General features: G+C 38.1%; 1 protein-coding gene across 1 annotated transcript; it reads right to left on the bottom strand.

Moving 5' to 3' along the window:
• Nucleotides 1–56: 56 nt before the first annotated feature.
• LOC146544959 (plasminogen-like) lies at nucleotides 57–22,858 on the bottom strand. Its single transcript, XM_085216949.1, has 19 exons — nucleotides 22,712–22,858; nucleotides 19,474–19,609; nucleotides 17,823–17,929; nucleotides 13,526–13,640; nucleotides 12,633–12,772; nucleotides 11,953–12,073; nucleotides 11,727–11,845; nucleotides 10,008–10,170; nucleotides 9,294–9,424; nucleotides 8,990–9,155; nucleotides 8,116–8,282; nucleotides 7,063–7,211; nucleotides 5,346–5,439; nucleotides 4,081–4,201; nucleotides 3,235–3,309; nucleotides 2,717–2,857; nucleotides 1,527–1,633; nucleotides 531–676; nucleotides 57–342 (listed from the first exon to the last, which is right to left on the bottom strand). Exons 1-19 carry the CDS (start codon nucleotides 22,758–22,760, stop codon nucleotides 181–183), a joined length of 2,409 nt encoding a protein of 802 aa, XP_085073075.1. The 5' UTR covers nucleotides 22,761–22,858; the 3' UTR covers nucleotides 57–180.
• Between the last annotated feature and the right edge of the window lie 2,778 nt (nucleotides 22,859–25,636).

The raw sequence follows: 25,636 nt of genomic DNA, 5'->3' as shown, positions 1-25,636 counted from the left end.
AAAGAGGGTGATGGAGTCAGATGGGTTTTATGGCAATAAACATTACCTTAAAGCAATTTTAAATGGATGATCATATTTATTTTGCTTTTTAGGAATGATTGTAGCTTTAATATTGCACTTGTAATCTTGTATTTCTAATGTGCATACTGCTTTCCAGGAGAGGGTAGTCCATGCCCAGGATCAGTTGTTTTCCATTATGCTTTTAATCCAAGGAATATAATTAGAAACTCGAACATAAACTCCAGGTTTCATGGGTTGGGCACAGCCAAGGCCCCAAGAGGTGACTCCATGTTGGACAAATCTGTCTTGGTCCAGACAAACTAGTGGTCCTCCACTGTCTCCCTAAATAGAGTGAGAAAAAGCAAAATGAGAGCTCAAGATGTGAAGAGTGGTGTTCTCACAGGAGGCACAGAAATGGAACTGCCTCTTGAATGAGAGATTGACATATGTTACAAGAAAGCACTAGAGCTTTGGTGTGCTGTTGAGCACTGTTCTTATAATCAATGCTGATGCTCACAGCCCTTTCTTACCTGGCAGGTATCTGTGCCCCCATGAATATTTCCAGCACAGAGCTCGTGTTTTTTGACTCTCCCATTCAAAAATTCAGGGCGGTTGCATATTTTATTCTCAATTACAGGGAAGCCGGTTTCCTTTAAGTAGCCTTCACCAGGAGTACCTTTGCAAGTAAACAAAAGTAAATTATAATAAAAAACGCAGTGTCTTTAATGACAAAGATAAATGAGCATCTTCATAAAATATGAGGATAGGAATAAGCAGTAAAACAAACATACTTTCCATGCATACTCAGTAAGCGTTATCAGTAGAATCACAGTGCTTATCACCTTTTAGCACCCATCAAAACATACAATACATTGATGGCCCTTAGTGTTCTCACACTGAATACATATGGATCCAGTACCCATACTATATGTGGGAGTCATTCCCAAGCCATTTTATTTCTCTGGGTCTGAGAATACTTCTCTGTGTAAGAAAGGAGAAAGGAAATAGGCAGTTGAAAATGTCACGATGGACAGAAGCAAGGAGGCAGAAAAGTTATGATGCTCTTCTCAGCCAAGACAAAGTGGGAGGTTAAGATGGGAGCACTTTCATATTCAAATGAGGTCTTCTGAACTAGGCTGATTGTGAGAAAAATGATTTGAGAAAATGAGTAAACTCACATCACATATTAAGGAAATTGTGTAAGTCTAGAAAAACTTTCCTTCTGACTGTGTGAAAGCCTGCTCTGGGGAAAAGCAGAGTGGACTGAGAAATAAAAGCAAGTATGCGCTTAGGTCTGATTCCTCTCTTTTCGTATTGGTTTTGGGTGTTCCAGTGCCTGTCACTCTGAGAAGTTTAAAAGAATCTAAATCAGAAGGAAGCATTAGAAAGAAAGGCAGTACCTTACAAACTGGGATGAAAAACGTATGCATGCAAGTTTTTTTGGGGGTGTTTGTGGCATAGAGTGAGTATACTTTGGATACAAGTATATACTAAGCTCCAAAAATGGAGTGTTAATTCTGTCTCACCTTTTGTATCTCCCCAACCTGTTACATAGCACTCCTCTCTTCCTCCTAACACAGCATTTTCTTTTGGCAAGCAAACAGGGATTACCTGATCAGTGATGATTGCAGGGCTGAAAGAAACAAACAGAAGACTCGCACAAGGTCAGTTATTATAACACTTATCCGTGATACAACCTTAATATTTCTAAGAGAATTTTATACAGTCAGCCTTTTTTTTCCTTGAAATTCTGAGCTTCAGGTAAGGGTTTTTTTTTTTTCTCTGAAATTCAAAACCACTTATATTTAAGGTTCTAATCCCACAGAACATGGTACACAAAAGGAAAAGATCTGAAATGGAGAATGGTTCAAAAGGAAACAATATTAAAAATACTAAAGTAAATCCAAAAGAGAGTGTTCACGTATGTTTAAAGTATAGACATCAAAGACTACCTTACTCTGCCCGCACCCAGTCTTACTATTTAAAGGTTACTTTCAAACTGGATACTCTTAGCATAAAGCAGAACCTGAGTCAGTCTGACTTACTTCTGTATGCAGATTCTTAGATAGGTTCAATTAAGAAGACACTTTAATTGTACCATGTTTTGGATTTTCATTGCAGCCAGAGAAAGCAAAGCACAAGCAGTTGTTCATATCTGCTTGTGGCTATGTAGATGTATTCCTATCAATTGCATAGCATGTTGGAGTTTCAGACCAATGGAAACAGATAGAAGAAGTGCTAACCTGGATATTGCATCAAAAACGTGTACTGCTTGCCTGCACTAAGGACAACCTGCTGGAAGAACTCTCTCCACTCTATCGTGGAAAAAATATGGGGTCACACTCTGCTGCCATTGTAGCTTTCAATCTCATTACATTACCAAGATTGAAGCGTGTAGGGAAAGTTGTGGAGTGAAAGCTTTTTTAGGCACAACCTCCTCCTTCTCTGCTGCCTCCACCGTACTTCACAGCAGCTGGCTCTGAGAGCATTGCTAGCATAGGTCACCATCTCTAGCCCTCCTCCCTCTCCAAAGCGGCTCTTTCCCTTTCTGAAGTCCTGCAACTGAATCACCTTAGCTTCCACTGGAGCTTCTGCAGAAAGGGAAGAGAGGGTCTCACAGTATGCATAGAAACACACACTTCCATAGCACCACTGCTTAGTTAAAAAGCAGGCACACCAAAATTTTCCTGTCAGAATGCTGCAGGTGAAAAGATACCTCCTCAGTTTTAGTAGAGCAATATCCGCCCTGTGAGGCTCCTTGAACAGCTTCTCAACATCTCTTTTCTGCACTGATGTTTCTAATGCTCTTTCTTCATGTAATCCAAGGTATACTTTATACGAAGATGGCCGTGATGACCTATTGGAAATGATTGCACACAGTGAGCAGATTAACACACATCCAGGAGATAGGCCACTTATGATAATGCTGGACACCTAGTTCTGTCAAAAGCAGAAAAGAAAGCCGGCTTTGGACTAAGCTTATTTTTGTAATTCCTTATTATGGCACTTGAAATCAAGGCTTGCTAAGTGCATTAGCTGGTGATAGTTACACTCAACACTCTTTGATCTTCAGTTAGGACTGTCTAATGAATGATGAATAGTTTTGGCTCAAATCTTGACTGTGCAAACTGAGCCAAGAGACAACTCAGGTTGGTTATTGGGCCGGTTTTATTTCTCCTGTTATTTTCTATCTCATGTAAGAAAATGCTGTTGTAGTCTGTAACAGATACTTACTTTTCTAAGCAGTGAGAAGCAGTAAGAACCCACTGTGGGTCTATCAGTGTTCCCCCACAGAAATGCAAGCCATAACTGTAATAGAGCAGAAAAACATGAAAAAAAGCATGGGTTTAAGGTGGGGAAGTCAGCCCTAGATCACTAGTAGTTCATCAGATAATCCTTCCAGCATCACCTTTACAAACTAAAGAACTTATTTGCATTTTTATTGGGAATAAAAGCCTTTCTTTCCTTGAACAGTATTTTTAGCCATGACAGGAGTGTTGTGTATATACTTTTACAATGAAAACAACTAGGTTTTTTTGTCCTTGATCAGTATTTTTACTACTGGAAAAACTGATATGCACCAATGTATATCTTATGAGAGACGATGGCTTTTATCCAGTCCTGATTTCAGTCAAAAAGCTTTGGAACTAGACTTGGTTTCTGATCAAGAGCATATTTCAGACAGCTTCCACTAATTTTAGGATATTGACTGTATGGTGGGATATAGTGACAGAATATAGTGACAGATTTAAATTCATTCTTCCTTACAGTGAAATGATAGCGTTTTTCAAATTACCAACTGTGTTTATTCTGAAAGTATTTGTCATAAAAAAGAGCATTCTTGGTTAACTAAATTGCCTTCTTTAAGATTAGTAAACAGTCTAATTTACAATAAATAAAGCTTAATAAAGCTTAATAAAGTTTATTTTCAACTTTTAGCCTAGAGGCATTTAACCCTCTACTGCTTTTAAATACATAACTCAGTTCCCTTTAGAGTGTTACAACCACATACATACAGCATCCTGTGAGATGCAAAGCTTTCTGGATTGTAAAGCCTCATGCAATGGGGAGTGGATATACCTTGTCCGGAGACTGATTTGCCAGGGCCAGGAGTGTGGATGTGAAATACACCCAGCAACAATCCTTTGAGCACATAGCTTTGGTCTGGTCTTGGCTTTTCCACATTCATACTGAGTAGGAGCTACAGAATAAGAAAAAAGAATCACGATGAGGAACTTTAGAGTATTTGCTATACATTCTCTATGCACTCAGAAAACTAAAAGGTTAAACTCTTACATTTTTCTATTCAGCTCATGGTTTCTAGTAAATTATACACTATACATCATCTATGTTTTGTTAAATTTGTCTTCTTCTGGGACATTTAAAATGCCTGGTAATTTTTTTTTTTTTTATTTATTTTTTTTTGCATAACCTTCCTGATTCTCAGCAAATTACAATTGAATAGAAGTACAATGAGGTAGAGAAAAGAAAAAGGAATGGAACAAAAAGGCAACAGAATTAAATCCTCCCAACATGTTTAAATTCTTACAGATGACAGAAGTGCAGAAGTTGCACTGCTGCTGTATTCAGACTAACTATAGCGATAAAGCACATGAAATTCAGTCACTGTCTCTATGGAACAGCACTTTGTCTGCTCTTAGCCCATGCTCTTTTATGCACTTCAAATGACTCTGCATTATTCCAGAAGGGTAGATTTTCGTTAGCCATGGAAAGATGACCTAACAAGAATGCATTTAGATTTATTGTCAGCAAAAGTAACTAACTACTGAAGCTAAAGGCAAAAGACATGTTTCCTCTGCTCTTTAACTGAGCAGACGGGAAAGTTATTCTAAAAAGAAATTGGAATTTCAAGATGAAGTCAATGATTTTGTGTAAATGCTATTTTCCCTTAAGAGTCCTAGCCCAGTAGTATTTTTACAGCTGTGGTTTGTACCTACTATAAAATAGCTTTCTTATTCTTATTTGTTCTATATTTGGATTTTGATGAGAGGTATATAAATATAGAAGCATGTTTTCCAATCAGCTGTGCCACATGACCAAGAAGGGTAATTTCTTCAGGACCAGCCCTATTTTGAAATATCTGGCAAAACCTTCATGAGCTTCGGTGGAATCCAGATAAATCCACTGAAGTGTTTGGGGATTCCAAGGAATAACCTTAAGAACTCAGGCCCTGGTGTTGAGCATTACTTCACCACAGCCTTAATTTCCTATCTAAAGCTACTGCACTGTCTTAGAGCAGTCTTTTAGATTAATCACTGAATGTTGTCCAGTAGTCCTAAAAGGTGATAAGAAAAAGAGATGCTAGTCTTAAAAGGAATAATTACGGCACTTGGGAATGTCACAGTACTCCCAGGCTTTTCTTGGGTCAGTTGTGTAGCACCAAGGTCCATTCACATCTCCATCAGGGTTCCTGCAATACTGTAAAGAATAATGAAGACATTAGCTATTTACAAGAGGACAAAAGACTTATTGATCTTGTCATAGAATGGGGATTTCTGGAGGACTACAGCACCTATTTCCGCTCCCACTGCATTGGTAGGAGCTATAACATCAGCTCTCAGGTCTTTTCACATCCACCTTGTTTGCATGACTGTGAGGCAAGCAGGAATTGTATAAGCCGCTCTTGCACAGCTTGGTGAGGTCTATGAGTCCCAGGGCAGGGATGCAGTCTTCATCCTCACAAAGGGTGCCTGAATTACTGTTTAAGGTTCCCTGGCTGTGGTATCTGATCTCCATTTAGAGCAGACACGTCACACAATTGCATGCACTCATATGAAGGTATGTGAATTTAGTCACTGTCATCTGAATGTTAGTTCTACCATCTGCCTGTGTGTTCACTGATCACCCTAAAATATAGCAAGCAAGACCACTTGGCCTTGCGGCAGGATCTCGTTTCTACAGGCTTAACACAATTCTGATCCTTCAGAGCATCTTCATCCTCTCTGACCTGCCCAGAACTAATTGTTCAGCAACGTAGAGGGGAGAGGAGAAGAGGCATGGACAGAGACAGCTTGCCACACTGTCACAGGAGTTGGTAGGAGGAAAGCAGTATGAACTCCTGGATTCTGAATTCCCATTTCAGATTCCTTGCAATTTAAGAAATACTATGACAGATATTTTTCTAATTACCTTCCCTACTCTGAATTATAACCACATACCTTACGAAAAAGAATAGGATAGTTGCTTCCATTTCACAGGAATCCCAACCAATTACTCTATTCAAGAGCTAATAAGTTAGGACAGGCAGCTTTTCATAGAGCATTTCCCCAACTTGAGCTGTTATTCAATACAGGCTATGTGATGCTATCAGAGAAATGGCTAAAACAATGTCTAAAATCATATGCATGGAGAAAAAAATCATTCAATCTGACAACATCAAACAACTTCATAGATGTAGCTTGTCAAACTGGACAAGTTCTGTATATAGAATGTTACAAGTCTTAACATCCACTGGCTAGAAACAGAAGATCTTTTAATGGGTACTTACATTAGGACTAGGTTAGAGATGAAGGTTATAGATGGGGAGTGAGTTACAGGATGTGTCAGGAGCATGGATATCCATGCATAGGCTACAGCAGTAGCTGGAGGGCTTTGTGGAGGAGGAAATTAGTAGAGGCTGAGGGCTGCAATCCATCGGGTATATAGCCAAAGGAACTTGCACTGAACTTGAATCCCTCACCATCTCACCTGTTACTATTGCTACCGAAACCTATTATTCTAGGTTTTTTTTTTTCTGTTGGAGGAGGCAAAGTACTGCTCAAAGACCAACTCCAGATAGTCTTCAGCAATGGGAATAAGCAAATGCTCATACAAAGCCCTTGGCTATACTGCAAAAGCACTTGACATTGCTGCTGGGCATCTCTGTTTGCCCCAGGAAAGAACAGACTGCTCATGTCAACAAGAATTATTAACACAATTAGGTTCTTGGATTGAACTGAGGAAAATAATTTACAAAGACTTGGGATAAAATGCTTATTGAGGAACCACAAAAAAGACAGGAAAAGCTCAATGACAGGAAGTATTAAATGAATAACAGCTTACATTTTTTTCCAGGCCTGATTTTGGATGAGTCCTTGGAGTGAAGTAGTCATGTTTATGTGGTGTCTGAGAACTCCACTCTTGACAAGTCCGGCCTCTTGCAGTTCTTGCTACTGTGCCACGATAATCTATACCATTTGAATGAATGCAATCTGTAAGAAAGAAGAAAAGAAAAAAATTGTTAGCTGTCAGCACTTGGGTCATACCAACGCTTGATGGTGGTGAAGTAGAAATAAACTTGAGGAAATGCTATTTGAACTGACATGTCTTCCTTAATGTATATACATGGAAAGAAGGACCAAGTAGTGTCAATGATAGCTAGCAATCACATTTTGATTTGTTTGCATTTGCAAAATTTTCTTCATTACTTTGATAGACTTAGGTCAAAGAAGCTCAGACTCACTTGACACTTTTTGACTCCAAGAGCCAGGACCACAAAGACCATGCAATCATAAAATCTTTTCTTTATGGACATTAATGTCTACCCATTGTGTTTTACAATATGTAAATAAGTTGTAATGCATATTCAGGCAAAACTATCAGCCCGAAGAAAGTGACAGAACAAAAAATGAAAGCTGCAGCATTCTAAACATCTACTGGACAATGAAGTTGCATCTGAACTGAATTAAAAAAGCCAGCTGTCCTCTGGTGGTAAATGGAGCTCAGAAAATGTGAATGCATGGCATGTAAAAAGACATTTTCAGAATATTTGCCAGCAAAATGCCAATGCTTCTATATTTGCTGTCATTGTTAATAGCACTCCCACCAGAGTGTGGTTACTATCAGTCATTTTTTTCCTTGTGCTTCCAGTATTGCCAGATGTAATAGATAAAAAAAAAAATAAAAAAATCCTATATTAATCTAAAATAAAATACAGAAACTATTGTATAATGTTCTATAGGAAAGTTCGGAAAATTATGAGAGTGGATAAGGTATTATATTAAATTCTGAGATCGTTTAGGATTCTGTCTTCCATCCTTTCAACTCTATGATTTTTACATATAAAACATCTTTCTTGTTACAAGTGTTTCTGGGGAAAGCACAACGTCTTCTCACCAGGATTTGGTTCCAGAGTTGTCTGAGGAGGTTTTGGTAGAGTCATCTGTACATTGTCATTACACCTCTTCAGGTTGCAGTACTCCCATCTCACACTTGGGTCAGTGGTGTAGCACCATGGGCGGCTATCAGCATCTGGGTTTCTGCAATAATTCTGCCTCAGGTCCCTACAAATGCAAACATATTGTATGCCTATCTATGCCACAGGCTTGAGAAAAACTTGAAAGAACATTTTAGAAAGCAGAACTGGTACAGAGATAATGTACAATGTCTGGCAGGAATCCTATTTTCAGTGTAAAGAAATCAAGAAACATCTGTAGAAAATTTAATTTCGAAAGGTGTTATTCACTGGTTAAGGCATATAGTAATAATGCTGTTTACAAATCCTGATAAGTAAATGCACATTTTAATGTATATCAAAGCCTTTTAATTTAAAAAAAAAAAATTTAACAGGCTTTTTGAATAAATAAATAACAAAAATTAGGATTAAGAAAATGACTCATCTTCTCTACAAAGCTCTATTAAATGGCAGACTCAGAGTCTAAGACTGAAAATCGTGAAGAATCTCATGTACAGAAACAGTTCATTTCAGTATGAGGAAAAATTCATGAAAACTCTTAATTTCTTTAAAAGTAATGTAGAAACACAATTAATTAGCATTCTAAAGCATAATAGTGACAAGTGGGGTTTATTTCAAGATGGGATTAATCCAAATATTTCCAGATTTAGAAAAAAAAATAAAAAATAAAAAGACTTTTAACAAGTATATCCCCTTCCCAACTTCAAATCATTGTTGTGTAAAGGTGCTGCAAATAAAAATGAATTCATGAGTGATCATTCTTGAATGAAATACAGAAATAAGAAATGCACATACGCATTTGGGAAGTGTTCTGAAGTTTTATTGTGACGGTGTGGTGACATTGAGTTCCAGGCTTGACATTTCTTCCCTGTGATAGTGAAAGATGCTGTACCACGATAACTCACACCATTGCCTTGGTAGCACTCCTCAGTTGCTTGAGCTTGCTCAGGCTGATCAACAGCTATAGTGAATAATAGAAACCTGTTAGCATTACACAGAGTGACAGCAATAATACAACTGAGCAGTCACCTCAAGTTTCTTGCAGCCAAACACAATGACAGAGCACTTCCATACTGCAGATGTCTCCTGTTGTTCTTACCAGGGGTGTCTGGCTCTTTCCCGTCACAGGAAGGAATGGTGCAATATTCCCATCGAGCAGTTGCATTTGTGGTGTAACACCATGGCATCTTCTCACCATCGGGGTTTCTACAATAGTTTTCCTCTAAATTCCTGAAACAGAAAAGTTGTCTGAGAAAAGCCTCTCATGGAAACATGATAATGGTTATGAACAAGGAGGGAATGTGTCTTGCTCCCTAGTTCACTGTTGCATTTACAGCTGAGTAACTGCTGCTATCATTTACTGGTTCATTTACTAGATGAATAATTGCAATGCAACAGTGTTTTGGATGTGCTAAATTAGATGTCTGCTAGATGGACATACAACTTCATGCAGTACTTTGAGGCAGAGAGCAGAAACACAAGGGAAAGAATCCATCCACAGGCAAATATCATAGTAATAATTTTCTCATTTTACTTTGCTTCACCTGAGCAATGATACAGAAGGATGAACTGAAGAGGGAAAAAGACAACTAAGCAGGGCATGAAAGTCAGAAGAGGAGACGCTCATACCTAAGAAAAACAAAGTGAATAAAAAGAGGATAAATGTGTGAAAAATCAACTGAAAAGATGCAATCCCACAGGTAATGAACTCTGGTGTAACACAGGGATTTTGCACAACAGCTAAAGAAAAATGAAGTGATTCTGTGCCTTGGTACTCCTCATGGACATTGAATAGAGGAGAGGTCTCACTTACTTGCAGGGATAGTTTTCAGGAGTGCGAGCATGTCTGTGAGGAAACTGGGCACTCCAGTGCTGGCAGGTATTCCCTGATTCAGTAACAGATATCTTGCCTCGATAGTCTTCTCCTCTTCCTGACAAGCACTGACGCCCTGGTGCAGGTACAGGTGGGGGTGTTGCTGTTGCAGAAAGAGGAACTGAAATTATATGTGGCCTTCTAGAAATATAAGAAAAACAACAACAACAACAAAGGCATCAAAGCACTTAAAAGCTTTAGAGTGAGGTAGGAATTTTAGCTTAGAGGTAACGTTTATAGATCAAAATGTTTGGAAAGCCCAAAATGTGGAGAAAACCTCTTATCTTTTCTCTCTTCCATTTAACATTCAGACTCCCGAAGGGTGTTTGTATCTGCCCCTTTACAGCAGCCAGAAACAACACAACCAATACAGCAGCCCCATCAGAGCATAGCTGAAAAGTGAGCAAACAACACTTGTGAAGAAAAGTGGGTTGAATGTGGCAGGAACATCAGTGATAAATACAGGTGTTGGTGCAAACCAAAAGATGTGTACACAACCTAGTGAGAGTTAGGGACAGCAAGGATGTGGTCTGGTGAGAAGGCCCAGGGGAAAAGTATTGTGGCAAGGACAGGCCCTCAAAGTAAAAGGAAATTGAACTGGAAGAGCAAAAATCCCCCTAAAAACAACCAAATTTTTTTCAGAATGAATGAAAATGTCATCAAAAAGGGAATACAGAAGGAGTACTAGAATCACTGAAAAATATTGTTCTGGAGAAACACATGGAGGAAGAGAGATATGCTCCAGGAAAAAAAAAAAAAATAGAAATACCTATGACAGACAACTCTAGTCTCAAAAGAGCCATTAGAGGCTCATTTCAAGGTTACTCCTTCCTTTCCTTTCCTTTCCTTTCCTGCCCTTTCCTTTCCTTTCCTTTCCTTTCCTTTCCTTTCTCTTCTTTCCTTTCCTTTCCTTTCCTTTCCTTTCCTTTCCTTTCCTTTCCTTTCCTTTCCTTTCCTTTCCTTTCCTTTCCTTTCCCCTCCTTTCCTCTCCTCCCCTTTCCTTTCCTTTCCTTTCCTTTCCTTTCCTTTCCTTTCCTTTCCTTTCCTTTCCTTTCCTTTCCTTTCCTTTCCTTTCCTTTCCTTTCCTTTCCTTTCCTTTCCTTTCCTTTCCTTTCCTTTCCTTTCCTTTCCTTTCCTTTCCTTCCCTTTCCTTTCCTTCCCCTTCCTTTCCTTTCCTTTCCTTTCCTCCCCTTCCCCTCCTTTCCTTCCCCTTCCTTTCCTTTCCTTTCCCTTCCTTTCCTTCCCTCTCCTTTCCTTTCCCTTCCTCCCTCCCTCCCCTCCCCTCCCCTCCCTCCCCTCCCCTCCCCTCCCCTCCCCTCCCTCCCCTCCCCTCCTCCCTCCCCTCCCCTCCCCTCCCCTCCCCTCCCTCCCCTCCCTCCCCCCTCCCTCCCTCCCTCCCTCCCTTCCTCCTCCTCCTCCCTTCCTCCTTCCTTCCTTCCTTCCTTCCTTCCTTCCTTCCTTCCTTCCTTCCTTCCTTCCTTCCTTCCTTCCTTCCTTCCTTCCTTCCTTCCTTCCTTCCTTCCTTCCTTCCTATGAGATAAAAGTCAGTAATCTTGTATTCTTTCTTTTATTTTGGAGGCTTAATCTACCGTTGAAGTTCTTTGCACTACTCTGAATACAAGATGTCTTTATGTCTAGAGGCCTGGAAGACAAACTCACTGCAACGAGGAATGTCACAAAATTCCCAGCGTTTATTCGGGTTGGTAGTGAAACACCAGGGCCGAGGTTCACCATCAGGGTTACGGCAATAATTCATCTTCAGATCCTTCTCTGGAAAACTGAGCAGGAGAAATAGATTTTAAACAAGTCACTGATGGCTGGCTGTGGCAATTAGCCTGTATGGGGTAAAGTGGTCTTTGGGTCATCATGGTCTTAAACAACTCACTTTTCAGGGAGGTATCCATGAGAGTGAGGTTGCTGGGAGTCCCAGCGTTGGCACTCAAGCCCAGATGCTGTTGTTGCAACTAATCCATGATAGTTTTCTCCACTGCAGTGCATGCACTCCACTGTAGGAACAAGTTTAGAATGAAGACAAGAGACAGAGATTTCACGTGGAACTTGTCTGTAAACACTCACACTCATCTCACTTGAAGTTCAAGAGTCTAATCAAAACACAAGGCTGAAAGACAATTATTTTTGTCAAAGTTTCTTTTTCTTGATGACTTGAACTAATTAGTTATAGTATTCTATTAAAATATATATGCTATAGAATATAGTTTCTAAAAGAGATGAATTTAAACTGCTGATCTATAATTGAAAATCTTTTGTTCCTATCGTGTTTTATTGACTTTTGCACTAGCAACCATCATTTGGTTCAATTCTAGGATTATGATCTGAGAATACATTGTCATTCTTTTATCTAGGGAAATTGCTCTTGTGTAGCTGACTTGGGAGGTGTATTTCTAGTAAGTGTAAAAAAATCTCTTTGGAAAGTTCCAGGCTGAACTATACTCAAGTTTGGAACAAATTTGGAATGAAAATAAAAATACCTGAATAACTCCTCATTTTTTGAACTTTGAACCTTCTAAACTAAACAAGGGAAACAAATTTTATATGTATCCTCACCTTCACATTCTGGGATGTTACAGTAATCAAATCTGGTATTAGGATCTGTTGTGTAACACCAGGGTCCTTTTTCATCATTATCAGGATTTCTGCAGTAATTTTCCTCCAGCCCTGCCTCAGGGTATTTTTCAGGTGTGTACCTGGAACAGAAGTAAAATGGGATAAGAGAATAAGGGAAATGTCACAGTTGTTCAGTTGAGGACCCAAAAGAAGTGAAATCTCTCTGAGGACCATTTTGAAGATGTCATTCATCAGAAGTCTCCTAATTGCTACTGAGTGCCGTAAGTCAAGGGTTAGAAGTGTCAGAGCAGCAGACTTCAAGAAATTTGTTGTTTTTATGGCCAGTCATGTAATTAATACTAACATTTGCTCTAGACATTCAGTTTCCAATAATTTTCACTCAGCTAGGTACTTTCATTCACTGAAATGTGAGAGTTCTCTGTGAGCAGAATGCTATGCTATGTCAATAGCAGGTTACTAAGTAAACCCAATTGAGTGTTTTTCATTAAATACAATAAATACTGCTCTGTTTATTGTCTATGGATTCACTGATAGAATGATGTAGTCTGTCTCATTGGCTTCAGATTGTATTTTTCAAACAAGAGAAGATACTCTTGTCCTGAGACTGATGAAAAATTCTTGTTTCAACAGAACCAACTACTTCCCTGTCCAGCATTCTGCTCATGTAAGGATCAAAACAGTTAAACACAAGTGCCAAGACTGAAAAGTCTCTTTGATTGTGCAGCTCCAATTATAATTCAGACTAGAGAAGGGTAAGTGTAAGAAATAATTTTACATTAAGAACTTAATGAATTGCTCATAAGACTACTCAGCACATACAAACGGTTTAGCAAAATTTTGAAAAAACATGAGCACATATGAAAAGACCATACTTAGGTTTATGGGGTACAGTATCGGCCCACTTCTGGCATGCCACACCCTTCTGAGTTTTGGCTTCTGTTCCTCTGTAATTGTTCCCACTACCTTCCTTGCATTCTAGAAGATAAACTGAAATTATACATACTTGATTAATTGGTATCATCACATATCCTTTGGAATTAGCATGTAAAAACATTTTTTCTTTGAAGTTAATTGTGTCATGAATGAGATTTAATTAATTCAAGATAGTATGCTGAAACAATGACTCTGCAAGATAAAGAAAAGTTATAATGGTTGAAATGTTATATTATACATGTCTTCATGCCTTTCTACTCTTAGCTTTTGAAACTTAGTAGTCCCTTCATGGAATAAAATAAAATAAAATAAAATAAAATAAAATAAAATAAAATAAAATTAAATAAAATTAAAATAAAAGGAAGGGAAAAGGAAAAGAAGGAGAAGGAGAAGGAAAAGGAAAAGGGGAATAGGGAGAGGGAGAGGGAGAGGAAGAGGAAGAGGGGAGTGTAGGAGAGGATATGGTTCAGCAGCAATACTGGCTTGAAGTATTCCTGACTATCCACAGCATCTTCTTTTCCCAAGGATTCATCCCATTGCCTTCACAGCTGCAGTAGTGCAACTATTGGCATGGATATGATGTGAAAAAGACCTAATGTGAAAGAAAACTTTCCGAAAAGTCTCATGTTCTATATAAAAAATATAGCCTCAATGAGACTATAGGAAAAAATGCAAAACAGTGAGTGAGGAATATCAGGCATCCATAGCCAAAGAAAACCAGCAAAACTTCAAACCCACATTCATTTGTCCTAACACAGATTAGTACACTATTTTTCCAAACAGTACTATTTGTGGGACCCCTCACTGCAAAAGGAATGTATCAAAAAATACATCACAATAAGTATCTGATTCAAGTCTGGTCTACAGTGCCAACTCAAGCAGTCTCAAGCTGTGTTCACCATCTTTAAACTGAGAATCACATCAACTTTGTTCACTTCTCAAAGAGACAGTAAAAGTTAAATGGTAAAATCTATTCATAACCCCCCTCAAATCCAAACTCAATGGCCAAAGTATTACCAAATCTTTCTTAGTGTTATTACCTTTTGTGTTCATTAGCAGATGAAAAAATAATTTTTGTTAGTCCCTTGTCTGGTCAGTTAAGGTAGGCTTTTTTTCCTAAAAATTCTAGATTGAATTGACACAATAACGTAAGTTCATTTTTTTCAATAACTTCAGCACTCTTTTCTCTCCTCCATTCAACATTTTTTAATGCACAAGGTGTACTTCATCAACCAGTTCCTCTCTTCTAGCAGAAATAAAGCAATCTCTCTTTTAGGTTGTGACCTGGTTTCTCTCAGTGTCTTTATGCAGTGTCCAAACATGATATTTTTGGGGACCCAATTACGCATCAGATTTTTTCAGCATCTTTTATAGCAAAGGTGATGTACGAGCACAAGATTAACATAACTCTGCAGGAATAATGTCAATTTACACAAATCTACCTTGACAAAAATGAAAAGAATTCATATATTCTGTGTGCTGGTGGGTATTTTAGAACTGGATTTATGGGTCTTACCTTCATTTTGATAAGCATGCACGGGTAAGTTTTCTCTAAAAGCTTTAACAGGAATCCCTCAAACAGTTTTGCAATAAATTAACATTAAAAAACCTAAATAACTGAATCAGTTAAGTGCTGATTTTTTTCTATTTGTATAAACATTTGACCGTTTCATTTTCCCTTTGTGTTAACTATTTACAAACTGGAATGTGGAGAGGAAATTGCAAAAGCCAGTTTTAATTCTTACTGCTTTTTCAATAACCCAGATAATTTTAACTTTCTGTATTATACCATATGCCATAGGAAAAATAATTCCGAAAGCTGTAAATTTTGCACCAAATGTCATACTTTTCTTTGAAAGCAATACCAATTGAGTCTGATATAGCAACTGCTTCCACTCAAAAAAAAAAAAAAAAAAAAAAAAGTGAAAAAAAGTGAAAAAAAAGTGAAAAAAAAAGTGAAAAAATTCAAGATTCAAGTTTCATCAGTAGTAAAAACAGCTGGACACATGATAGGAATTTCTTTGAAATGCAGCAGCTCCTAGAAACAGTGATATGATCCATCTAGGTGAAAACTACATTTTGCTTTGTTTCTGTCACAGTATATTAAAATTAGATTGTCATTAGAATAAGAATATATGGGAACTGTTGAGTCACAGCCTGAACCACTGATTGAGCACCATGGGGAAAGAACCTGATCAGTCCTGGAAGCACAGGTGAAGGCAATTCAACTGTGTGACCAGAAGAGCACCTCTCTTAGACCTCATCTAAGGACTGACTGCCACGCCTTCGTGGAGTTTTCTCCTGTGAACCTGGAATCTTTTGATATGGGTGAGCAATCTTCTTCCTGTCATTTATAGCACCTTTCTATCACGTTGGTCCTTCTGTCGTTGCACCTCTTGTTGTGCCTTTCTTATTGTATTTATCTGTCCAATTGCTATAGGGATCATAATTATTTAAAACCATCTGTAATGAAGGGCTATGCAACTATTTGACACAATTACTCTCAGCTACTTTTATGTGTTAGCTAAGACCTTAAAGTTATCCAAGATTATATCCAAAATGATAGTAGCTCTGGGAGTGAAACAGTAAAAACTGAAGTACTGATTGACATGAAAGTCAGAGGAAAAAATCCTGCATCTTCTCAAGGGTTATATGAGTAAGAAAGATTGTGTAAGTGAAAAGGATTATATAAGGAAGAAAATCTACAGAGAATTGTGAAAAACATTAGCTTGAAATTATAACTCAGAGGTATTGGTCCAATTCCCTATTCAGGTTCTGAGCTGGATGGGGCTTCCAAGAGCTTTGCCCATCAATATCTGCAAGGGTGGGTGCTCCACAGCCTCTCTTGTTAGTGTGGTTCAGTGCTTACCCATCCTTTGAAAGATTCTTTTCCATATTATCATCCATAGTGTCTGAACAAAATCTCATTTGGATGCTTAGCTGTGATTCAGCTAAAGCTAATAAATTGCTACATAAGATCTTGCGTGTGCTAAATGCATAACACTAGCCTATCTTTCAAAGCTTTGCAGGTCACCAGAAGAGTAAGGATATAGAAAGGTGCCTTTTCAATTTCTAAAGAATCTCTTAAAAATGTTTTAATGGTTAAAAAAAATTAGAAATCGTCAAACGGTGAAATGGAACGTTCACAAAGTCATTTAACAGAGACCTTTACTACTTCTGTTGAAAGGTTTATTATTTGTATTATTATATTAAAAGGATTATTTTGTGTGTCTGAATAATCAGTAAGGAGCTCTTTTCTCCTTGGTGCATTATTATGTCAGAGAATGATACAGTGAATCTTCCATTGCATTAAAAACAAAATAATTTCCTTCTTCCATCTATGTAACAAGAGCTCAGTGATTATGGAAGTTTAAAATAGCGTTTAAATACTATCACTTCTTTGCATGTAGCATAAAGTGATGAATATTTAAAAGGAGAAAAAAGGATAGTTGCCATTTCTTAAGGACACTATTTGCTGAATAGAATAGGAAATCAGATATACTTTTCTCAAAAAGTCCACATTCGTGGCAAAACTGACTGGAAACAAAGCATATGCAAAAAGGGAATCCAAAATACTACCACATCAATTAATTATATCATAAAAACATACATTAGGATAAAACACTTCACCAAATTAATTAAATGAAGAGTGCAAACATCATTTAAAATATACAAATACGAGCAAAAGCACCCATTTTTAACTGGAATGTGGCTAATTCTAACAATGCATGAAACTAAAAAAAATTGATTGTCCTGCAGGGTAAGCAATAAATCTTGTTTAGAGATATATGTAAAATCTTTGCTAGCTTTCACCAGTTTTCTACTGGAAAAAGGCCTATCTCAGGGTCCATAGTCTGTACGAGTAGGTTTTCCTACTACACCCAGCAGAAACAAAGAAGATGCAGCTACAGGTTACTGGCTGGTTTAAAAGGAGAAGTAGATCAAGGACATTTAAGCACCTTCTTTACTCCCAGCTCCATCTGTGCTCTCAGAGCAATAGCTTTTGAGCCTTGTAGATCCCCAGGATTTAGGGAGCAGGAAAGATTCTGGAGCACTAATCTATGGAAAAAAAGCTGGTACTGTATTTCCAGCAATGTGGCAGAAACCAGATATCAGAAGGGCTGTTCTAACCACTTTGTGTGACCCAGTGATGACATGGCCCCAGCTACAACAGTGTTATGGTGGCCTTTTTCAAAAGGATATCTTGGTGGAAATAATATCAATGTGTAAACGTACTTCTTTTTTCATAAAGAACTGCATTTGTTCTTCTGAATAGCACTGCTGTTTTGGTGTTCTCAGCCAATGTTATACACTGTTGGTCTTTACTGGTGAATAAGAAGGCCCTGTTAAAATTAAGAGGAGAGAGCAAGGTAAGAAACAGTAGATGAATATGTGCATTATTTTCCTGAAGACTGTTTCTAGCATTAAGTTATCATTGTAGAAATGCTGCGTTCTGGCAAGGTTTAAGATTCAGCAGTGCTTTGCAAAGCACCAAATGTTCCACCTCCCAGTTTCAGTTCTGATATTAACTCTTATGTCTTCATCTTAAAGTTAGGTTGAAAGTGAGCCATACAAGGAAACTATGACATGGGTTAAAAAAGAAGCATTTATAATGTGCCAGAGACATCAGGGAATATGTTGAAGAGGGTACATGCAAAAATGTTACTGATCATTCAAGAGGCAGGATATTTTACGGTATTCAGCAGTTACCAAGGAACAGATGAAACTCAACAAGCCAACATCATAAATTACTTTGTGAAACTGTTTTAAGTCCTCGTTACTTGAGACAACGTAAGCACTTTGGATAGCATGCTCATTTGTCTTTTCAACAAGGGCCTAGGCTGGAAGTCTGAAAAATGAGAGCAGGTGGCGTAACCTTTACAGCGGTATCTAAGGAAAACTCTTGGTAGGCTAAGTAATTTCTGTTGTTGACTTTTCTGATTCAATAAAGAGCAGTGGCAACATGGCATTGAGTGGGCAGGTCTGCACCAGTGGGCAAAACACGTGAAACGATCACCACCAGGGTATCCCTGCCTTTAATAAAGGCCTGACAGGGAATCAAGTGCTGGAATGAGCCCTGCAGATCCTCAGCATTCTGAGTTCAGAAAGGTATCCTGCAGAAGTGGTAGATTCAGGACTCATGATCTCCCTGCCTCATACAAGAGAACAGCCTCTCACTGCAGTCACTGTTCTTCCTCCTCGTTACTCCAGTTGTCTGCTTTACAGCTGAGATTTCAAGGACCTTCTGAGGCTTAGATGTGGAAGGCTTGGAAGCCTGAAGCTCAGAGTATTAGGCTCTTCTTAGACAGCATCCTGGTGATCAGCCAGTGGTATAGACTGATTAACATCCTTCATGGTTCATGTTTCCTGTCCCTCGGTGTCTTGTTAAATGCAAGTGCAGAGGGAGTGCTTCGGTGGAAATAGGGCACAGGTTTAATAGGCTGTCTTTTTCTCAAGGTAAATAGAAGATACACAAGTCCGAATTCTAGTAAAATTCAGAATAATTAACATGTCTGCAGGATAATAGGCAAGGCATAAGCATGTAATTATTGCTGTTCTAAATTTTCAGCAATTACTTATGAGTCCTTATTGTGAAAAGTGTCCTGATAAAACCATGTCACCTCGGTTTTCTGTGCATCAAGAGATAATGTTTTCCAATGAAAATCCAATATAGTTTTCTTATTTTTTCTACTTTTGCTTGTCTTCATCTATGTCTCTCAGGCACTGACTTTCTATATCTCTGCAGTTTTTCCAAGAGACTACAGAAGCATATATTCCTAAGAAATCGCTCTAAAGTCCAGTCAGTAAATAAGGTTGACTACTCCATGATCTGTACATCTATGTCTCCATCTGAAATACATATACAGGAAATAGCAGCAGAAATTACCTGCAAGGAAATTTAGTTTCATTTTCACACTGCTCTGCACACTCTTCTTTACTATTTGTCTTATAAGTTTGCTTCTTTGAGTTAAGCAGCCAAGCTCCCTCTGTCCTCACATAGCTGTCTAGTATGCTTCCTTGCACTAAAAGGAAAAAGAGAGAAAGAGGTAAGAATGTGAATGCTGACATAGTTAATTTCAAAATTTTCATATTAAATCCTATGACACATCATTTAATTACAGTAATAAATCAGTAGCTACAGAAAGATTTTCTTGTCTAGTCTGTTAAATGGTAGTGTCACTAAAAACCCAGGGCAAGCAGGGTTTGACTTGAATTGTGCTTTGGTGATTCTGAAAGGCATTGCAGATGTCACAGACCTGGTATAAGGTGATGGGAATAAAGAAAAAAAGAAAGTGACATGCTTTCTGTGACAGAAAGAATTTTTTGTTTGTTTGTTTGTTTTCCATAGTTTGGAGAAAGTGGAGGAATGAAAACCAGAAAATATATGAAACAACTGTTGATTGCTGATACCTATACACACAAAAAAAGGAAACCTTTTCAGTTTTATCAGTTACATTGTAGATGGCTTTTTTCTTTTTTTTTTTTTCTTTTTTTTTCAAATGCTCTTGTGAAAAGCGAACCATTCTCTGTCACTGTGGTTTTCACTGTGTCATTGTCAATTTATCTGGACTTGATATTTGCTTAATAATAAAGGTAGCAGAAGTTTTTCTTTATTGCAGAGAATTGACACCGGAGAATGAACTGGTAAATAACTTAGTCATATAGCCCTTGAGCTACAGCTATATGTGACATATATGTGATGTTAAAAAAATATGCCTATATTAACCAATAACATTAAAAAAAAAAAAAAGCTCAAGTACAATCCTCTTGAAAAGAAGTTTGCCATTTGGTGTTTTTTTCTCCTCTTAGAGCTATGTTATTTCTGAATACTTAGATACAGATCAACCATGACTTTCATAATTTCTGGCAGCAGTGTCACAGTGTTGCAAGAGTCCTGTGATTTTTACAATTTCTTTATCCGATGAGTATATGACTTTACTGATAAACATTTGGCTCTGGGATTTGTCCGTTCTCCTTGATTTCAACCTCAAACAAGCAAGTGACTCATGGTCTTTGCAACACATCCTAGTCCTGCTCTGTGCACTGTTTTGTGTTCTGATTTATGTAGTTGCTGAATAAAAGGCATATAGGGTGTGAATCACGCATACCTCAGCTTCCTGCTCATGTGTGGCAAACATGCTAAAGAGATCTTTCTTCATCTTCTTGGACTCATTTTTTTTCTGAGCTATTGCCCTATGGCAGCAGAAAGAAGGCAGCCTGATTTTGCTCTAGCCTACAGCCTCTGAGTAGGGAACATCCCAGGGCTATTTTTTAAACTGAGGAAATGTCTTTTAGGCAACTATATCTCCTTTTCCTGAGCAAAACTTCTATAGCGTGAAACAGACTCGCATACCTCTTGGTACAGCTAAATGCCTTCACCCGAGTGCTAGTTCAGGCTGCAGTTGACTAGCCAACCTAGGGAACCTGTTGTAGCAGGGGGTTGGACTAGATGATCTCCAGAGATCCCTTTCAGCACCTGTGACTGTGATTGTCCTTTATGATCATTTTACATCTACAATGGATAGCTGATAAATTGGACCCAAGAGCCAGACTATACTTTATAGAATCATTGAATGACTTATGTTGGAATAGACCTTAAAGCTCTGACAAATAACTTCCTCTCATACCACTGCAAACTCAGAAAGGTTACGGAATGCCTTTTTTTCTGCATGTGTGCTACTGAAGATACTGGCTTTAAAGGTTGACTATCATTATGCATTAAAGAAAAGCATGATTAAAAGTAAAATGACGTTGAAGTGGAAAATGATACAATAAAATCCATGTGTCAGGCTCACTTATTACCTAAATGTTTCAAACCAACAATGACATTAAGATGTAGCCAGTTGTGAAAGAAAAATCTAACTGGGTTTAAAAAAAGTCATATGTTGCAACGCTCTCCATAAGGACAAGAAATTCAAGATTTCCAACTATGCTTCTCTGCAACATTAATTCTGCCATGTTTTGACATCATAACATAATATTATAATTACGGTGTTATTTTAAAAAATATTGATTGGGTCATAACTTTCTGTTATAATTACATGACAGGGTATAATGCTTTAAGAAAGCAATAGGATACACGTAATCAGAATAGAAATGTGATACGTTTTCCTGCTACCCTTTTTCCAGTGTCTATGGAATTTTTCATTGTTAAAAAGATGCCTTTTTCAGAAATGCAAAGATTTGCAAGCAAAAGCAGAGTATTGCAGACAGAAGTCCAAATACTATTTTTTTTCCTCCTTCATATAGGTTCCTAATTGAGAGGTCTCTTTGATCTGAGTGAGTCTGTTCTACAAAAACATAGCTTAGAAATTGGAATTTAAATGAACGTTCATTATTAGCAAATTCTTGATATTATTTAATGTTAGGTTGGGGCTTGTCTATAATATTTCTAGTTGCTAAAATCAACTAATATATTTTTTTCTATGGCCTTTTGTATATTTTCCATTTACATAAGAAAATGTTACTATATTTTATTGTTCCTTTCTTTTTGCCATATACTGACACACTTGGGAGGATATTTTAGTTGCATTTATTCCATACTTTATAGTTATAAATAATATCTGAAATAAGATAGGCCATGAATCACATTGTTGGTTGAAGCTCCCTATCACATAGAATGAAAAATTTCCTGTTAAGGCTGTGGCAGTGAAAAAGATTGAAACTACAGTATGTGAAGGAACATTCCTCCATCTCACTTTATTTTTCTGTGTATGATTCTACTTTTACTATACTTAACAAAAACATCAAAATATATATCACAGTACTCATCAATTACAGAGGAGAAAAAAAACAACCAATGATCTTAAGATAAAAGCCAGCTGAAACCAGAGATATTCATGTCTTTTTAGCAGCCTATTGTTTAATGCGTCCCCAGTTCTGGCCATTTGCCATATTGGCAAGTGCTGGCCATTTGGTAGCCATGCAGAAACCAAGGCTAATGTTTTTCTAGTGTCTGCAGCAAACACCATAGCAATCACAGCTCTAACTTTCTTCTCCAGCAACTCTTGCCCATTGTCCATGTAAGTGGTGACGTGGATTTGGTGACCCACTTGCACAACATGAAACTTTCAAGTGTTTGGACCCTATCTCACCCACACAAGCAGAAGAAAAAAGACTCTTACCTGAGCTGAGCAAGAAAAGAAGGAACAAAATGGCTTTGCTAATTCCCATTTTGGCCCAGCTGGCGGGCGCTGGAAGTTGTCTGTCAGTGCACAAAGTTTTTATTGACTTGCACTGGGTTGAAGAGGCATCAAACAAACAGGGCAGGTAGATTAAGTTAATGATTCTCCCACACTGATCCCCCTTTGCCACGGAATGGCACAATGTTCAAACAACCTTGAATTGGATATATTACCAAATCAGATTCAGTCATTTGTATTGGATGCTGGGAAATGTGAAGGCACACTCTTCTATTTTGTGGGGCATGTTTTTGTTTTTACATTGTTAGGGCTCTCTTTGCTAGAGAATAAACAAGAACAATGTTGCTGGAAAGCATAGGAAATTATTTGTCCAGGCAGAATTTGTCTTTCTCCTGGTACTAGAGTCTCAATGCTAATTTTAGCCATTCACACTCGTACTGATGCATGAAGACCACCTTCCATTTAATCTCAGGAAAAGAACTCTTATCAGATCCAGATAATCTTATCAGCTTCAGTTAGCTCTGAAAGATAGTTTAATTGTACTTTAGGATTTTCTTTTCTTTTTTTTTCTTTTCTTTGTTGTTAATTTAGAAGTAAGAATTCATCTTGGTTCAGTGGTGAATGTTATTACTTTTTGTTTAAGATCTGTGAATAGCTATTTTTCTTTCCCAGACATTTAACCTCATAGTGTATGCTTAAACTCATCTTGTGAGGTTGCCAGACTTTGTTCATCTATATATTATCCTGATTTCAACATCAGTCCCACTCTGCATTCCCCAGGTGGCCTTTGCCTTGGAAAAGTTGCTCTGCAGCACCATTTCATGGTTTCTCGTGCATGTTAGGTCACTGGTGGAGCTTCAAAACAGCTTAAATGTGCTAGTGACTTGCCTGAGGCAGGGAGGAGTTGAATGCTGGATGAGGAAAACAGGCTTGAATGGACTGTCTTGGGTCATGAAGTTCAGACTTCTGCAACTGAAGGCAAAAAGTTCATGGAATTATGAGCTCCGTCTAAAAACCAGTTAGGCTATCTATGACCTTGTCTCACCTGATCCAAGTCAAAACTACATTGTACTGAGGTCTTGGGATAAGGCTACAAATGAAGAAGTAAAAAAGGACTCTGAGGTACAATTTTCCTCTCAGTCTCATTGTCATAAATCTGCTTAAAATGCATCTAGGTCACTGCAGCTGCTCCTGAGAAAATAAAACTTGGATTTACATTCCTTTCAAATATGATAATCCAGGTTTGTGGAAATATAATCTCTCTCAACAGATTTGATCATGGAAAATTGATCATGGAGCTATTGTCAGCAATCAATTCTGGTATAAGAGCGAGTTCTTAACAGGAAAATGTCAGAATGGGAGAAGTGTTTCATCTCCCAGAATGATGCTCCTCACTGCTGTTTCGTAACAAAGATATGACCTCTCATGGCATTGTGTTTAAAATGCGCTCTTGTAAACTGTTGATTTATCTGTCTACTTCTGTCTTCCTCCTTTCCTTTCTTTTTCTCGTAAGATCCATACATTCTCTAAATCTTTTTCCAGTTTTGATTCCGTAGTGTTTGTTCTCACTTATTTGACCTCTGTGGGGCCCACAGAGGTGGGCCTTGTGTGGAAGTTTATCAGATCTCATTTCAGAGTCAGGGTACTTTCGTTTGCATAGTGGTTAAAATGTAAACAATGGTAGAAGGCTTTTTAAATAGAAGTTGACCCTTGAAATTGGGTTTACTGTAAGCTCAGAAAATCCCCTGCAAATGAATTTGCAAACATTGTCAGAACATGGGTTACAATGTATTAAATTCATATAGACCTAGTGTTCCTAAATATCAGAATAAGGAAAAGACAGAAAATAGCTATTTAGATGTCAATTACTTGAGAAAGGATCAAAGGGAAGATTCGATTTTTTTGGAAGGAAATTGTCAAAAGGCAGCTCTAAGGAAGGACACATCTGTTAGACTGGGGTGAGTGTGAGCTAAAGCTCTTATTTGAGCTCTGGAGAGTAATAGTATGTCAATGATACATGGCCAGCTGGGAAATAGAAGAAGATATTCTTACTTTCTTTTCATAGGAAAGCAGAACAAAATTGGGAGATACAGTGCCCTGAGTAACAGAGCCAAAGAGCATTTTGTGCAGCAAACTCAGAGGATAATGTAGATGGTTTCTAAAGGCAGAAGCTGCCAGGAGCAGGAAGAGAAATTCTCCAGGAAAGAAGGAGGCAGCCACATTAAATTCCATCCTTGCTATAGACACACACACAAACAGAGTGCAGAATCCCTTGTGGATGAGCTCATCTCCATCACTTCTGTCTGTAGAAGATTTTGTATCTCAGCAAACAATGGTAAAAGTGGGGTGAGACAGAGAGGAGGTTTTTCCTGTAGTGAAATTTTTGCTCTTTGAGACATTTAGGCCATTATCAACTATCAGAAACCAGCAGAATGAAGTCAGGCAAACCTATAAGAAGAAGAGAGATTTAATAGTGACAAAAATGAGTGTTATCTTTATCAAAGAAAGACCTAAAGAACAAGCTACTGGTGTTTCTGTGCTGCTGAAAAAACATTTGGAGCAATGGAGATCACACAATTGCCTTTTACAGAACTATGAAGAGCACTACATGCATAAAGAACCCAGCAGCAGCTGTTACTCTAAATGATTAAGAGCAAATATAATCCTTTTTTTTTCCACCACAAAAAAAGGCATCTGAAGAGTAAATTAGCTTTAAATACTTAGAAATAATGCCCAGTTCAGCAGCAGTTATCACAGAATCACAGAATTGTAGGGGTTGGAAGGGACCTCGAGAGATCATCGAGACCAACCCTCCTGCCAAAGCAGGTTCCCTACACCAGGTCGCACAGGTAGGCGTCCAGGCGAGACTTGAATATCTCCAGAGAAGGAGACTCCACAACCTCCCTG

This window comes from Meleagris gallopavo, chromosome 2 (assembly GCF_905368555.1).
Source record: "Meleagris gallopavo chromosome 2, MGAL_WU_HG_1.1, whole genome shotgun sequence".
NCBI classification, from domain to species: Eukaryota; Metazoa; Chordata; class Aves; order Galliformes; family Phasianidae; genus Meleagris; species Meleagris gallopavo.
The sequence above is the reverse complement of the archived record's forward strand: the minus strand, read 5'-3'. Positions and strand labels throughout refer to the sequence as shown.

Bases quoted from the DNA above. Each gene is read 5' to 3' on its own strand.
- LOC146544959 (XM_085216949.1), bottom strand. From the start codon at position 22,760: ATGGGAATTAGCAAAGCCATTTTGTTCCTTCTTTTCTTGCTCAGCTCA. The intron at 12,074-12,632 runs GTGAGGATACAT...TTGTTCCTACAG, and splicing joins TAACATCCCAGAATGTGAAG to TGGAGTGCATGCACTGCAGT. The intron at 4,202-5,345 runs GTAATTATTCCT...CTTATTCTGTAG, and splicing joins CTGTGACATTCCCAAGTGCC to CTCCTACTCAGTATGAATGT.